This window comes from Dreissena polymorpha, chromosome 3, assembly GCF_020536995.1.
Source record: "Dreissena polymorpha isolate Duluth1 chromosome 3, UMN_Dpol_1.0, whole genome shotgun sequence".
NCBI classification, from domain to species: Eukaryota; Metazoa; Mollusca; class Bivalvia; order Myida; family Dreissenidae; genus Dreissena; species Dreissena polymorpha.
In genome coordinates, this window is record NC_068357.1 from 103,984,035 (window position 1) to 103,997,751 (window position 13,717).

General features: G+C 33.4%; 1 protein-coding gene across 4 annotated transcripts in view; it reads left to right on the forward strand.

Moving 5' to 3' along the window:
- Window positions 1-1,354: 1,354 nt before the first annotated feature.
- Window positions 1,355-13,717, forward strand: part of LOC127872892 (uncharacterized transmembrane protein DDB_G0289901-like) — a 51,198-nt gene continuing 38,835 nt past the window's right edge. For all 4 annotated transcript variants that reach the window (XM_052416380.1, XM_052416381.1, XM_052416382.1 and 1 more), the window contains exons 1-4: window positions 1,355-1,562; window positions 4,057-4,338; window positions 11,903-12,079; window positions 13,129-13,173. In XM_052416380.1, coding sequence (XP_052272340.1) covers window positions 1,478-1,562; window positions 4,057-4,338; window positions 11,903-12,079; window positions 13,129-13,173 — 589 coding nt within the window. In that variant the 5' untranslated portion in view covers window positions 1,355-1,477. The remainder of the gene's footprint in view (window positions 1,563-4,056; window positions 4,339-11,902; window positions 12,080-13,128; window positions 13,174-13,717) is intronic.

Sequence of the window (13,717 nt, forward strand, 5' to 3'; positions counted from 1 at the left end):
TATAAAAGCAAAATCATACAAATCAGACACATGCCATGGCTCTATTCTTGCGGGGCCAAACCTTTGTTCAAAATATTGGCACATTAAAACGATTACATGTTCTCAGTCTTTGTTCGTTTTACACCATTATAAATCGATGCTCATTTCAGCCGAGAAATTTAGGTCAAATAAATTATAAACAGGCATAACGGTCAACCTATGCACAATTTACTGAAATGATTAAAGTTGCATTGTCTCGTTGTAATCTATAAATAATATGCCTAAGTGCTTGAATACATCATACGTATATTTGTAAAATATATATATCTATGCAAGAACACGTCGTGTATATATTCTTAAAATGAATAAGTACCTCGACTGACTTAAGTATACATGTACCTGTACTGGTTGTTCAGGCGATTTAATTTATTAAATTGATTTAATATATAAACGATATTTTTTTATTAAAACATGTACTTAGTATACTTAAATTTTAAGTACTAAACCGTTGTTTGATATTTTAACAATCTTTAATTGTATAGCTTATTATGAATTCAATCGATAATGCACATATTCCATTTTACATTGAAGCCTGGGAAGATGAAGAGTTTAATTTGATTTTAAGTTGCTATTACTGACAATAAACTGTTTCAGTACACCGCACTTTGCTGTCATTGGTGTTGAACGCCAGAGAACGGTAGCACAGCAATGCACTTCAGTTTCAACCAGACTTTGCTTTTGAACGCCGTTCATTGTGTTCGGTGTCGGTTGTTTGCGATCATAAAATATTAGTGGATTGCAGTGTTACACAATCCTTCTCAATATCTCCCTTTTGTAACCTTATCATTTTCTCCCCACATCATTTTAATCAGATACAGGCTTCATCATCATCAACAAAAACAACAACGAAAACATCACCAATCATTTCCATTGTCATCAATAACAACTTTACCGAAACCGCTATGATCTCCGTCGTCTGCATCATCAAGGTGTTATCGTCATAATAATCTTTACCGTATCTAATTGCTATAAATTTATCACCATTATAAGTAATTTTTAAAAGATGTATAAATCGTCATTATGAGAGTATAAATATCATTGACAAAGCAATAATTCAAGAACTAGACATGAGCATTCCTGATGCTTCCGTGATCAGATCGAATGGGTATTGATTGATAATTGCAATATTTAAAAAAAAGTACACCAAAGTGTGGTACTTCAGTGCAATATTCGCTTAATTGAGAAAAACTGTAGTGCCTGTGACGCTTTGCTTTTGTAGAAAACATTGAGTTGTATAGCCACAACAGCTACAATCAAATCTTTGAAAGTGATTCCGTGACTCGGATTCTTATCTGTTATGTTGTCAATCATATTTGTGAGGTCAGGTTCTTATTTAAGTTGGCAAAGACACGAGCCAGTCCTTAATTTAACTGTTAGTTTTCGTTCGTTTGAAGCTCGTTTAGCTTGCGTGTAATAGGTAAAAACAAGGCGTGAAGAGATGCACACATTAATTATTGTCTGTGCGTTACTCGTGTCCGCAGAGGCAACGCGTGGCGTCTTCAAAGAGGACATAAAACATGTGTGTAAGTGTTAATAATAATTATCGATAGTTCATGAAACAAGATGTCATGAATAACTTAAAATGACGACACATTATTGGTAGAATTACGTACGTTTTTTTTGAATGTTTGGTACCCCGCCCGCATTAAACATGACGTGAAACACACGTGAATACGGTGCCTATACCACGTGACTTTTTAAGATCTGTGTTTGGAGAATAAAGCTCGACCCAGTTAACATTTTTAATAATGTCTTTTTAAATATTTCACCATGTTTAATGGGATAAAATTGAGAGCCCGCTAATTCGTGAGAGTTTTCTATAGTTATCTTGATCTGTTTAAAAAAAATAAGTACTTGTTCAGTAAAGTGCAACCGCGCGTTTGTAATATGAAGTCCCCGCACTGATCCGACATTTTTCAAACCGTTCAAACGCGCAGTTGCACTTTACTGAAAAAATACTTATTTGTTTAAAAAGATCATGATACCTATAGAAAACTCTTTAGAATGAGCGGGCTCTCCACTTCATCCCATTAAAAATGGTGAACTATTATTTTAAAGAGATCCTTAAAAATGTTAACTGGGTCGCGCTTTATTCTCCCAACACAGATCCGAAAATGTCACGTGGTATAGTCACCGTGATGAAGAATGACCGAGAATGTTAATCAGAAACTATTATCAATATACCATTTGATTTGAAGTTATAATTTGACAACCACTATGAAGACATGCTAATTTTATTTTGAAATATTTTGTACTCATCATGTTACTAATTATTATCAACTATTCTTAGAATTTCCAATATTAGTGTAACCATGTTTGTAAAGACTGCTAACGACTATTTATATTAAGACCACTACCAATTCTTATACCGTGATCTACATAAACTGCGAATGTCAAACATTATAATCGGAGGAAAATAAAAAGGGACTTATACTCGTTGAGTTATAAATTTATATTTATACATGATCTCTTTATAAGTGTTCAGAAGTTAAAGGAGTTTTTGATACAAAAAATTTCGATACTTAATCACGAGTTAAAAAACGATTTTGTCTAGCACAGTCATCGATTGCTACAACTACTTCAATGTGACGTATCCTTATCCGTTCATGTCTTATCACGTGTTCGAGATTCTATATAAGTAACATTGGATAAAACATTTGACCTCTAATCACACATACCAAAACGACCAAAGAATGCCAGGTTTAAGTATATTGGAGAGTCGAGTATTTAATACGGCAACACATGAGCGTACTACTTTTCACCATTTTTGATACATAGAGCGAAGACGATAATTTATTGTAAAAGTGCCAATATACTTTGGGCATTTTATCCTTTAAATGTGTAAGATGCTATGGACTGCAAATACATACAACTCATTTTCGGGTCATCGGGTGCAAATTCGTCGGCACTTGTAAGTTACATAAATAAACCCATTCGTACCGATGCGACGATTGTACATAGAATTTCAATGACTTAAAGACAAAGGAAGTTAATAGTATATACGGTTAAAATATTATCTAAAAGAAGATGGGTAATGGGTTTAATATTATTTGTGTAACATCATATGGTGGCCCTCTAAAACGTTTCTTCAAATAATGACCGTATGATCAAATCGACCACGCCCCAGCGGTTACTTGAATATCGTATATGTATATATTGAAAACCTTAACAATCTTCTGTGAAAATGTACGTTTGTTATTTGTTATGCAATATTCTATAGCAATCCTCTGCTAAGTGTGTTCATATCATGCCTCTGTGTCAAAACTTGCCACACTAAAGGGGTCATTTATAAAAGCATATGTAGTAAATAACTTTGAAATATATATATATATATATATATATATATATATATATATATATATATATATAAAACCAAGGATTGGAGGTTCAATATTTGTATGGTAGATTAAAATATTTTACCTCTACTTAGTTGGTGCAAATGCCCGTTGCGTAAGAACAAACCATGACACAAGGACACACGATTTATATACACATGTGTATCAAATATTTAAACAAATCTTTTTCTCTGAAAACGAAAGGTTTATGTGTTTAATTCGCGACATTGTAAGGTGTTCCTTTATGTCGTTTGTTCAAATCATGAAATTGATGTCCACACTAGGTGTTGCTTTTATGTGTGTATATGTATTTTCTAAACTTTCATTTGTTCTAATATTTTCTCAGACAATATCAGAGAAAAAATGCCTTGATAAAGACACAGTCTCAGCAAAATCGGCACATGGCATTTTAGCTTGAATGTGTCTAAATTGTACGGCCTATGATCTTCATTCCCTTTTATTTTAGTGTGTATTGCTTAAATAGATGTATAGTTCAAATCTATACCAAAACTTAACATTGAAACTATATTTTGAAATAGTATGCATAGTCGCACGAAAGGGTATTCCTGAATATCCCGTGTATTATTTGATTTTTTTATGTCCATATTCTATTTTAGATAAAAGATTTTTGTCGAATTTATTATTACCATGAACCACTTACGCTTTAAGAATTATGTTTCAGCCGCAATGTACCCACATTTTGGTTCGTTTGAGAAAATACGCCCTAATGCGAAAAACATGTGGCATCAGTCACACTTGAGCGACCCTTACAGCCTTAACAACTGGAACGAGATGCCAGGAGTTGAACTGCGAATACGTCGAGACGGAATCTTTGGCAATTTCGATCCAAATGCTTTCAATTCTCAGATTGGATCCAATTTTAATCCAAACACTTTTGGAGGCGGAGGATCTTCGGGAAGCAGTTCTGGAAGTGGATCGTCAGGATCCTCCATGTTTGGTGGTGGTTCGTACACACTGTATTTTCTTTTGAAGGGGTGTGCTCAGAAATAACTGTATACAATATTGCATGTATACTTATTATGTGTTGGTGTGTCGTATTTAGCCATAACGGGGGGAGGGGGGGGGGGGGGCATGCGTAAACTGATACTAACTGGGTTTAAGTGATGTTAGTTAGAACTTACTTCCAAAGTGGCATCGTTTTCGTGTTTTTCGCAAAGGAGTGCGGATATTTTCACCCAGTAAGCCACTTTATATTTATATTTCTTTTAAATAAATACGACATTTCGGCTCTACGGTGTTTGTGCTTCCATCGGATTTTGTTTGAAGATCGTAGATGTCGGGATGCAAAAGTTATTGAAAGAAAACCGTTCACAAATCTGTTGCCTTCTTACGTGACGTTCAAGCAATTAAATGTACAACTATCATGTTCTCTTATAATACACAGTATTTACGCATGCGTACAGTAAAATATAATTTAAATCACGAGTATTTTACTTTCTCGACGCCCTTTATCTGTGATAACTAATTTATTGCCAAAACAATTCTATGGAACTGACTTCCTTTTAAGCAAAATTTGGGACTTACTTCCAAATGACAAATAGCTCTTTTATATGTTAAAGAGCTTGGCACGAAATACCCACCCATCTTTAATAAAGTTAATATGTGTACTTAAATATTATAGTTTTATAACATGTTATATGGTGCAATCTGAGTGTTTTCTTGATCACGTTACTAACTGTAGAATTATAATAATGCTGTATGAAATACCTGTCGACCAACTAGTCAATTAACATATTTTCAAAAGGAAGGTGTGTGGGGTGGCTGATGTTCGAGATAATATAATGTTTGTCAGCCCTTTTTAGTAATATTTTTATTCATTTAATTTATTTCATGACATGTCGACCTTATATTGAACTATTTTCAAAACAATTATCTTGATATTCTGTTCAATATATTTTATTTTTCTCGTGAATAGGTGTGAGTGAGATGAGTCCATCCCACTCCACGCGGTACATATTTTACGAAAAATATATACATATAACAACGCAAATGCATACATTTTAGACATATAAGCTCTACATCACAATACAAACAATATTTGTCAAAGAGATATTTGATAGTAACGTGACTTCTTTTATAACATCTACTAAAAAAGAGGTAACAATATTTCCCAATTCATTACTTTGACACATAGTTAATTTCCTTAAGTACATTGAAATGTAAGGGCAGGTACGAATTTTATCAAAATAAATATTTGGTTTAAGGCTCTTATTGTATTTGCATGTCATAGGATAAAGGAGGGAAACATGACTACATACAGAAAACAATTAAACTATTAATTTATTAACGCGCTTACAATCCCAAAATAAATGTTCGATAGTTACACATTCAGTTTGACAAAACGTGCAGTTGGCTGAAGTTAAATATCTAATTTTAAATGAAAAGGAGTTTGCACCTATGATTCTTTGTATAATTTTATATTTAAACCACTGTAAATTCGTATCCCGTGTAATGAGAAAAGGCATTTAAAAATATGTTGCCATTCTTTTTTTTCAAATAAAATTAAAAATATTCGACCATTTATCTAGGCATATTGGCGATGACTCATCTATGGTAATTATTTCACACAAATGTTTGTGTTGTACCATGTGTGTTGACAAAGATAGGCCATAGGCTAGTGTGAATAAAAAGATTCGTAAAAAAGTGTCATTAGAGCTTTTGAGTATGAGGTATCTTTTAACGTCATTAATAATTCGGATTGAAGTTATATACTTTGCAAAACTCGTTATAATTGTAAAAGATTTAATGTTCTGCGTTGTGCATCAATTAACCGACAAAAGTAACGCCTTTTTCTACCATACATGTACGAAAACCACTTTTACCAATTGTTATGCCTTGGTTATAGAATAATGGATTCTGAAGCAAAAACTAATTTCAAATGGTTATTTTACAGAGTTCAACAAATGAATTTATCTTTCCAAAATTTATTTTTTTATCTTTATTATTAAATTGTCATGGTATTGACTTCCAAAGTTGTATATTTTTGAACATGAATCATTGTATTCACAATATGTATCCATTTTCCATTCCCATTGGCAATTCTACGGATCCACGAGCACTTTAGAGCATTTACAAAAGAAAACATCAATCATCTTTGCACCTCCTTCTGCATATTCTTCAATTTAAATATTTCCGCTAATTCGAGGTTTGCCAATTCCACAAAAAAAAATAAAAAAAATAATAGCAGTTCATTTATCTCTGTTAACACGTCATGTGGTGGATTTGGCAAGGAAACAAACATACAATTTGACACAGGTAATGCTAAGGTTGTAATAACGTGAATTTTACAAATCGGGGTTAAAATTGGTCTAGATCAGATTTTAGGATTTAAGGCTTTTATTTTTACTATTGTGTCAACATAATTTAGTTTTATAATTTTGTTAAGGTCAATATGCAACGTTAAAAAAAATAACCTGTCAAAAGTTTGTTGGTATCAATTAAGTTCCTATCTTGTTTTGATGATTTCGGAACTTCATTGATGTTTTACCTATCCAGACTACTTGCGTTTTGTTGAAATTAACTATTAACCCTGAGTAGTGTGTGAAGTTTAACAATACATCTCAGTTTGATAAAAGAGATTCTGCAGAGCATTCCAGGAGTATAGAAGTGTCATCGGCAAATTGTGGCAATTTGTATTCTGTGTCTCCGATTTTAATTCCCTTAATTTTAGGATTAGGCCTTAGTTTTATAGATAATATTTCAGCAAACAGCATGAACATGTAGCAACTGAGCGGAACTCCTAGTCTGCAACCGCGTTGTATAGGAAAACAACTCTGATAAAAACCCACATTGCGTAACGGCCGATACCCCGTCTTTATACAATACATTAAACTGTTTTATAATGTCAGGACCGAAATTAAAGCATTTTAATGTCCGATTAACAAATTCCCATGACAGTGAGTCGACGGCCTTTTCAAAATCAATGCGCAGCAGCAGACCCGGGATATTGTTTTTATGTGTGTAATTAAGAATATCGTAAATGAATCTGGTGTTCTCTCATATGAACCTACCCTTGATGAATTCAGTTTGGTCATTGCTAATTAATTTATCTATCAATAATGTATAGCTTCAGCCTATTTGTCATGCATCCATAATAAATTGTATATACGGTATTTAGAAAAGCCATTGGGTTTCAGTGTTGAGAAAATTGTCTAGGTTTAACACTTATTGAAATGCAGGTAATCATACCATGTGTTTGAGTAACAGATACCTTTCCACATATTGATGATTGCTAAGAGCTCTGCTATCAAAAGTACGCAATTTGGGACCAAAAGCTTTAAAGAAGTCAATTGTATAACCGGATGAACCTGGGCTTTTATTTTTGACATGTTTTTTAAACAGCAAAAGCGCCATTCAATATGATTGGCCCTTCTTAACAATTTGCTTGTTCACTTGAAAGTTTGGGTATTTTTATGTCATTAACATAACTATTTTAAACAGTATCATGTACTTTATATTTTGAGACTGGTAAAGTTTTTTTTTATAGAATAAGGCAGTTTCTTCCAAAATATAATACATAATACAATTCAGTTTTCATTAATGAAGTTGGTTATAGCACAGTCGCATAATTGTATCTTCAAGATTATAAAATAGTTTTTAGGGTTTTCACCATTTTAAACCTATTCGGCTCTTGACCTTATACCGAACCCCAAATTCGATCATATATGTTTAAAGTTCTTATTTTTAATAATATTTTGAACGTTTCATCTGTGAGATTTTTTCTAGTTTTTCGATTTCGAGTTTAAGGTGCTTTGCACGATTGTTAATCGATTTCTTCTTATATAAACTGTTAAATGTAGCTTTGCCCCTTATCTCTACAAAGTGTCGAGAAAACGTTTATCGTCAATCATGAATTGTATATTTTTATCTTTTATATCAGAAACGTTATTAACATTATAAACGGGGACCATATATGGTTGCTTAATTTCGATAAGTTTATCATTTATAGTGTTTTTGGTATTCGATATCACCTACTATTATGCTTCCATAGACCTTTGCAATGTTTAAAGTTATAAAATTTAAAGACATTATTACAATTGAGTGATCGGACTGGAAGCTCGGTATAAAATTTATATCGAGGAATGATGGTGATAAAAGCGGTGATAAAAGGGAAAAAATCGAGCCTAGCTTGTTGAATGGGACTTGTTCGTCTCCATGTGTGTTGATTTAAAAACGGATTTTTAACTCTGAAAGGTTCGAAAAGAATGCGTTCCTGTTTGTCTTTCATTTTATTATTCTTTGTTTTATAATTATCGTAATCGAGTGTTGGATCTAATACTAGTTCTTGAATGCTCTAAGCTTTTATGAGTACATGCGTTCAGCTCAGAGTCTTTCCTTTTAAAACGAAATTCCATGTCAAAAATTTAAGTCTCAAGTTTGTCTATAAAAATTGAATTCAAGCAACCTGATACATTGTTACAAACACAATACCCATTCACGTCGACATCAATTTGCTTGTGTTTTTCGTGGTTAAATGTTCAAAACAAAAAGTTGTCAAAAACCGAAATAAAACCGGAAACCGAAATTTTGAATTGGCGATTCAATCTATCGTAATGAGGCACCGGTGACAGTCGGTGCAGCACGATTGGTTGATTAAACACGAGACTATCTTGCCGAGGATTCCGGAGATAGTCGATGTTTACATAAGCATATTTTCTAATTCAGAATAATAGGCGTTTTTCATTGAAACAAACTTCATAACCGTATGATATGTGTGTGTTTATTAATGCCAAAAATAGTAAATGTTCATTTTAACAATTAAAGTGCCGCCTGAAATCCGGGCGGCAGAGTTTCCATGAAAAATCTTGTTACCAGTTTGAGTTGAATAATTGCAACTAGATCTCATACTAAATTAAAGTCTCCACAAATCAAATGATTCGTTACCGATGGCATCGATTTTTGCGAACATATTCTTAACAAAGTCCGGGGTATCAGTGTTTTGTCCATATATAATTACTATCTATGGACAAAACACTCGATTATTTTTCAGCAGAATAAAGTTTCATTGGTTGTCATCATAAACGTTACAGTATAGTGTAAAAGCAAGTGCGTCGATTCGAACGTAATTAGCATGATCTCCATGCAGTGAACGGGAGCAACAAAAGAGAATACAAAATAAACAGACAAACATAAAAGAAAAAACTGGCTACAATATATCGAACGGCAGCTTGGCTAAACATTACACAGATTATCTAGCATATGCAAATGAATAACACGTGAATTCAATACTTTTTTCAATAAGATATGTTTAGATACTTTATTTTTGTAACTTTATGTCATTTCAGATGATGCAGGTTAAAGTGCGATTATAAGTTCATCTTTCGTTAGAGTATATGTAATAAGAAATTTAAAGGTAGCGGAGGACTGACATGCCCTAGTCATGGACCACAATAGGTTAAATGCAAAATGAGCCAGAAAGAATCCTTCAACAGAGCCGGTCTAAACAGCATATAAAAACAAACGAACCAAACAAAAACCTGCACATTTGATGTTTGTAGTTAACATAGCCTACATAGACTACTCTGCAATATTATTGCTAAGAGTGCTACTTAATTACACGTGTCGTTCCGTATATGGCATGATGCAAGTTTCTCATCTTTGTTTAAATAAACAAAATGATCTGTATTACGTAATTTCTTCCCACGAGGTCTCTGTATACATTTTCAAATGTGCTAACATGCATGATAAAAATTTAATTGGGTCGGAATGAATTCGTTATGCATTTGACTGAATATTTCTTAAGATTAGAAGGCAAAGTAAGGAACAAACGAAGTAGCCTATCTAAGTACACCAATACATTATTTCATCAATATAACAGTCGTAAAACATATATTTATATATAATTATAAAAGGGAAATAATATACATGTATATTTTTATATCTTCTAGTTAAATCATATCGTGTATTGCATCTGCACAAATCTTTCTATCTACTACAAGGTTGTAGTATAATCACCAACTCAGAACTTGTTTCAAAGAAGATCGTCCAAAATATGTCACATCAAAGTTACATACATGTAGCAGTATCGTTATGGTTAAAACGTGTCAAATGTCACTGTATTAAATAAACAGTTAATATTTAAGTTTACAATACTAAATAATCATCCACTGATACGCATCTTCAAAGAAAGCTTCAGGCGCTTGAGGTATTCCAGATTGCTTCAGTCAATCCAAATCGCTATTATGGTAGTATTTGGTCACAACAACATTATACCAGTACCGAACTGGCTTTGCCCTTTTCTGTTTTTCATTGCACTTATATTTCGCGTATATTATATCGTTGTGTGTGTTTAACTGGCGTGGTACTTCGAAGTAATATTTTTAGTTTGGTTGGTATGTTTTCATTTTCCTTTCGCTTTCTATAGTGGTACAGACTTCGTTACGCCTTCTTTAGTAGACATAGTTTTCCGTTTAGTAGGCATAGTTTTCCGTGTAAGGCATTTTTAAACATAATTATGTTCATACTTGTTAGAATAAACAGGTAAGAATAACATAATGCAAATAATACCGTCAAATGACTTATATAACACACACAACACGTAAGCGAGAAGTCTTTGAGAAAACATATAATAATAAAAATTAATAATATAATAATTAATTAAAAAGATAAAATGATAACTCTTGATCTCTTAAAAGAAAATGATCTTCAAAACATTCGCACTAATGCGGAATTCATTCACAACAGTTACTTCGTGTCAAACCTTCTAACATAGGAAAGAGCTGTTTGTCACTTGGAAGTCCTGTCCCAAAATGTGCTTAAATGGAAGTCAGCTCAAAAAGGGAGATGGATAAACCAATCTTGTTGGCAAAAAATTAGTTATCAGAGATCAAACTACGTCGGGTAAATTAAATAATCGTGATTTTAGTTATATTTTACTGTACACGTGCGCCAATACTGTGAATTATAAGAGAAAATGACATTTGTACATCTAATTTCTCGAACGTCACGTAAATAGATTTGTGGACGATTTTCCTTTAATTAAAGAAATATAAATATAAAGTGGCTTCCCGGGTGAAAACATCCGCTACTAATTCGCCAAAAAGCTCGAAAACGACGCCATCTTGGAATTGCCGTACGAACTAACCTCACTTAAAGCCCGTAAGTTCCAGTTTACGCTAACCCCCCCCCCCCCACCCCACCCCCACCCCACCCCCACCCCCTGTATAAAAATGTTGACAATTTTGTGAAGAGAGAAACAATATGTTGTTCCCACACGGGTTTCAACCTAACCGTAGCGATCCGCATGATTTCAGCTATTTTAATATATAATTTATCCATTTTAAGTGATGTTAACGTATTAAATTGTGTAAAGTATACTTTTATATCTGTAGTGATATTGATTCTCTTTATCAGCGTTATGCTTGATAAAACATTGTATGTAAACATGTTTGGAAATTGTGAATTCGTCGTACGGTGAACTAGTCCTTTTAACATACATAAACCTGCACAGAGTTGTTGTCTGGTTTTGGTGGTCTGAATATAGTCCTACTCTTATTTCCTGTACATAGGTTCAATGTTTAATCCGAACGCCATGATGGGGAGTATGATGGGAGGCGCGTCAGGCGGTACTTCTGGAACTCAACAACAGACAACCGGTAGCGCACTGCCGACACAGGGAACCAGTCAGGTCACGTCTATTTCAGGGACAGCTTCCGGTGGTTTTGACCCAAATAACGCAGGGACAGGTACTCTTTCAAATTCCATATAAGCAGCTCACACATGTTTGTCAGTAATTCAAATGCTGTCGAAACTGTGTCCTACGTCATTCTGTCTGTCTATCCGTTCCACGTTCTTGTTATGAGCATGTCTCAACAACTACTAATCATAATTCACTGGGACTTCATAGAAAACTTCATTACTAATTTGGTGTGTATTGAATAAGGCATTTCTGCACCTAAAAGTTATACATAAAATATGATGAGACAGATATATAAAATCAGCATTATATTTACATGTATACATTTTGCCTGATCTACACATAGGCTATTTCTATTAAGAATACGAATAAACTTTCTTAAGCAAACACGTTTCACGTCAACATTTTTTTTAAGAGCAACGGAACTCAATTGAACGTTTTTCACTCACAAAAAAAACATATTCTGTTTCTCCGCTTTAATTATTTAATACTTGAAGTTGTTTTTTGGTTTCAAACTCGTAGTATGCATTTGACACGAAGTAGAAAATAGTATTGAAATAGCTTGTTGAAGATAGTATACGTATGAGAATCATAGATCATGGATGTGGGTCCGCGTTTCATCAAAGATACATATGGAAGTTAAAGTTGTCCTGGTTGGGTATAATGTTCCCTTCCTTTTTACATTTCAAGTCTTTAATGCATGCCCTTTTGCCATGTCAAATTATCATAAAGTAAAACGCATGGTATCTTGTAGGAGCAACAAAACTACAAGCCTCCTCGTTGTTCTCAACGCGTTCTGTGGGGCTATCCATTCTGGGGATATCCATCCAATTTAGTTATACATTTAAACCTAAATCTTTACTCGTATCCGTTCGTTCAACCAAAAGTTAGGCAGTAGTTAACAATTAATACGTTTCTACAAATCTACAATTTAAACAGAGGAATTCAATATTTGCGCCGCTAATCTCTCTATATATATATCTAAAAATATCTTATTAAACTAAACTTAACTACAAAAGTCGTATCTATTGCCTATAGTTGTCCATTTGGAACTATGCTGTGCACTGGTTGCTATGACACAACATAATGTTCTTTCAGGAGGGGCTGGTGGATTCAATCCGAACACCGCTGGAACTGCTTCAGGTATATATATATATACATATTTTTTTATGTAAGTTAACAAGTTTAACATGGATGTAACGGGAATGTAATAAATCTTTGCAGGTAAACAGTGTAGTGTAACCGTTACATTGTTATATATATATACTTTATTTCTGAATTAATGCTAATAATATAACAATACACCTTCAAATATTTATTTGATTCCCGTTACAGCCATGTTAAAATTGTTTTTACATCGTGTTTTAACCAACAAAAGCAGGTAGTTCCATACACACCCACAATAAGATTCACCAGATTCGTGATACGTCCGTTGTTACCTCACATCGAGACGTCACACCGGAAAGGGATAGTATTCGATTGCAATCGGCATTAGGCCAACAAAGTCACAAATTTGATTCACCGAACATATTTTATTTAAACTTCAACAGTAAATTATTTTCTATATAATTTCTGTTCACCAGGTAAGAAGTCTCAGAAGGTAATTCTATTGAGCCACATAATCACATGAAAGTGCTTAAGAATTTCATAAACACGTATTTATGTATATTGTATTTGTTTATTTATT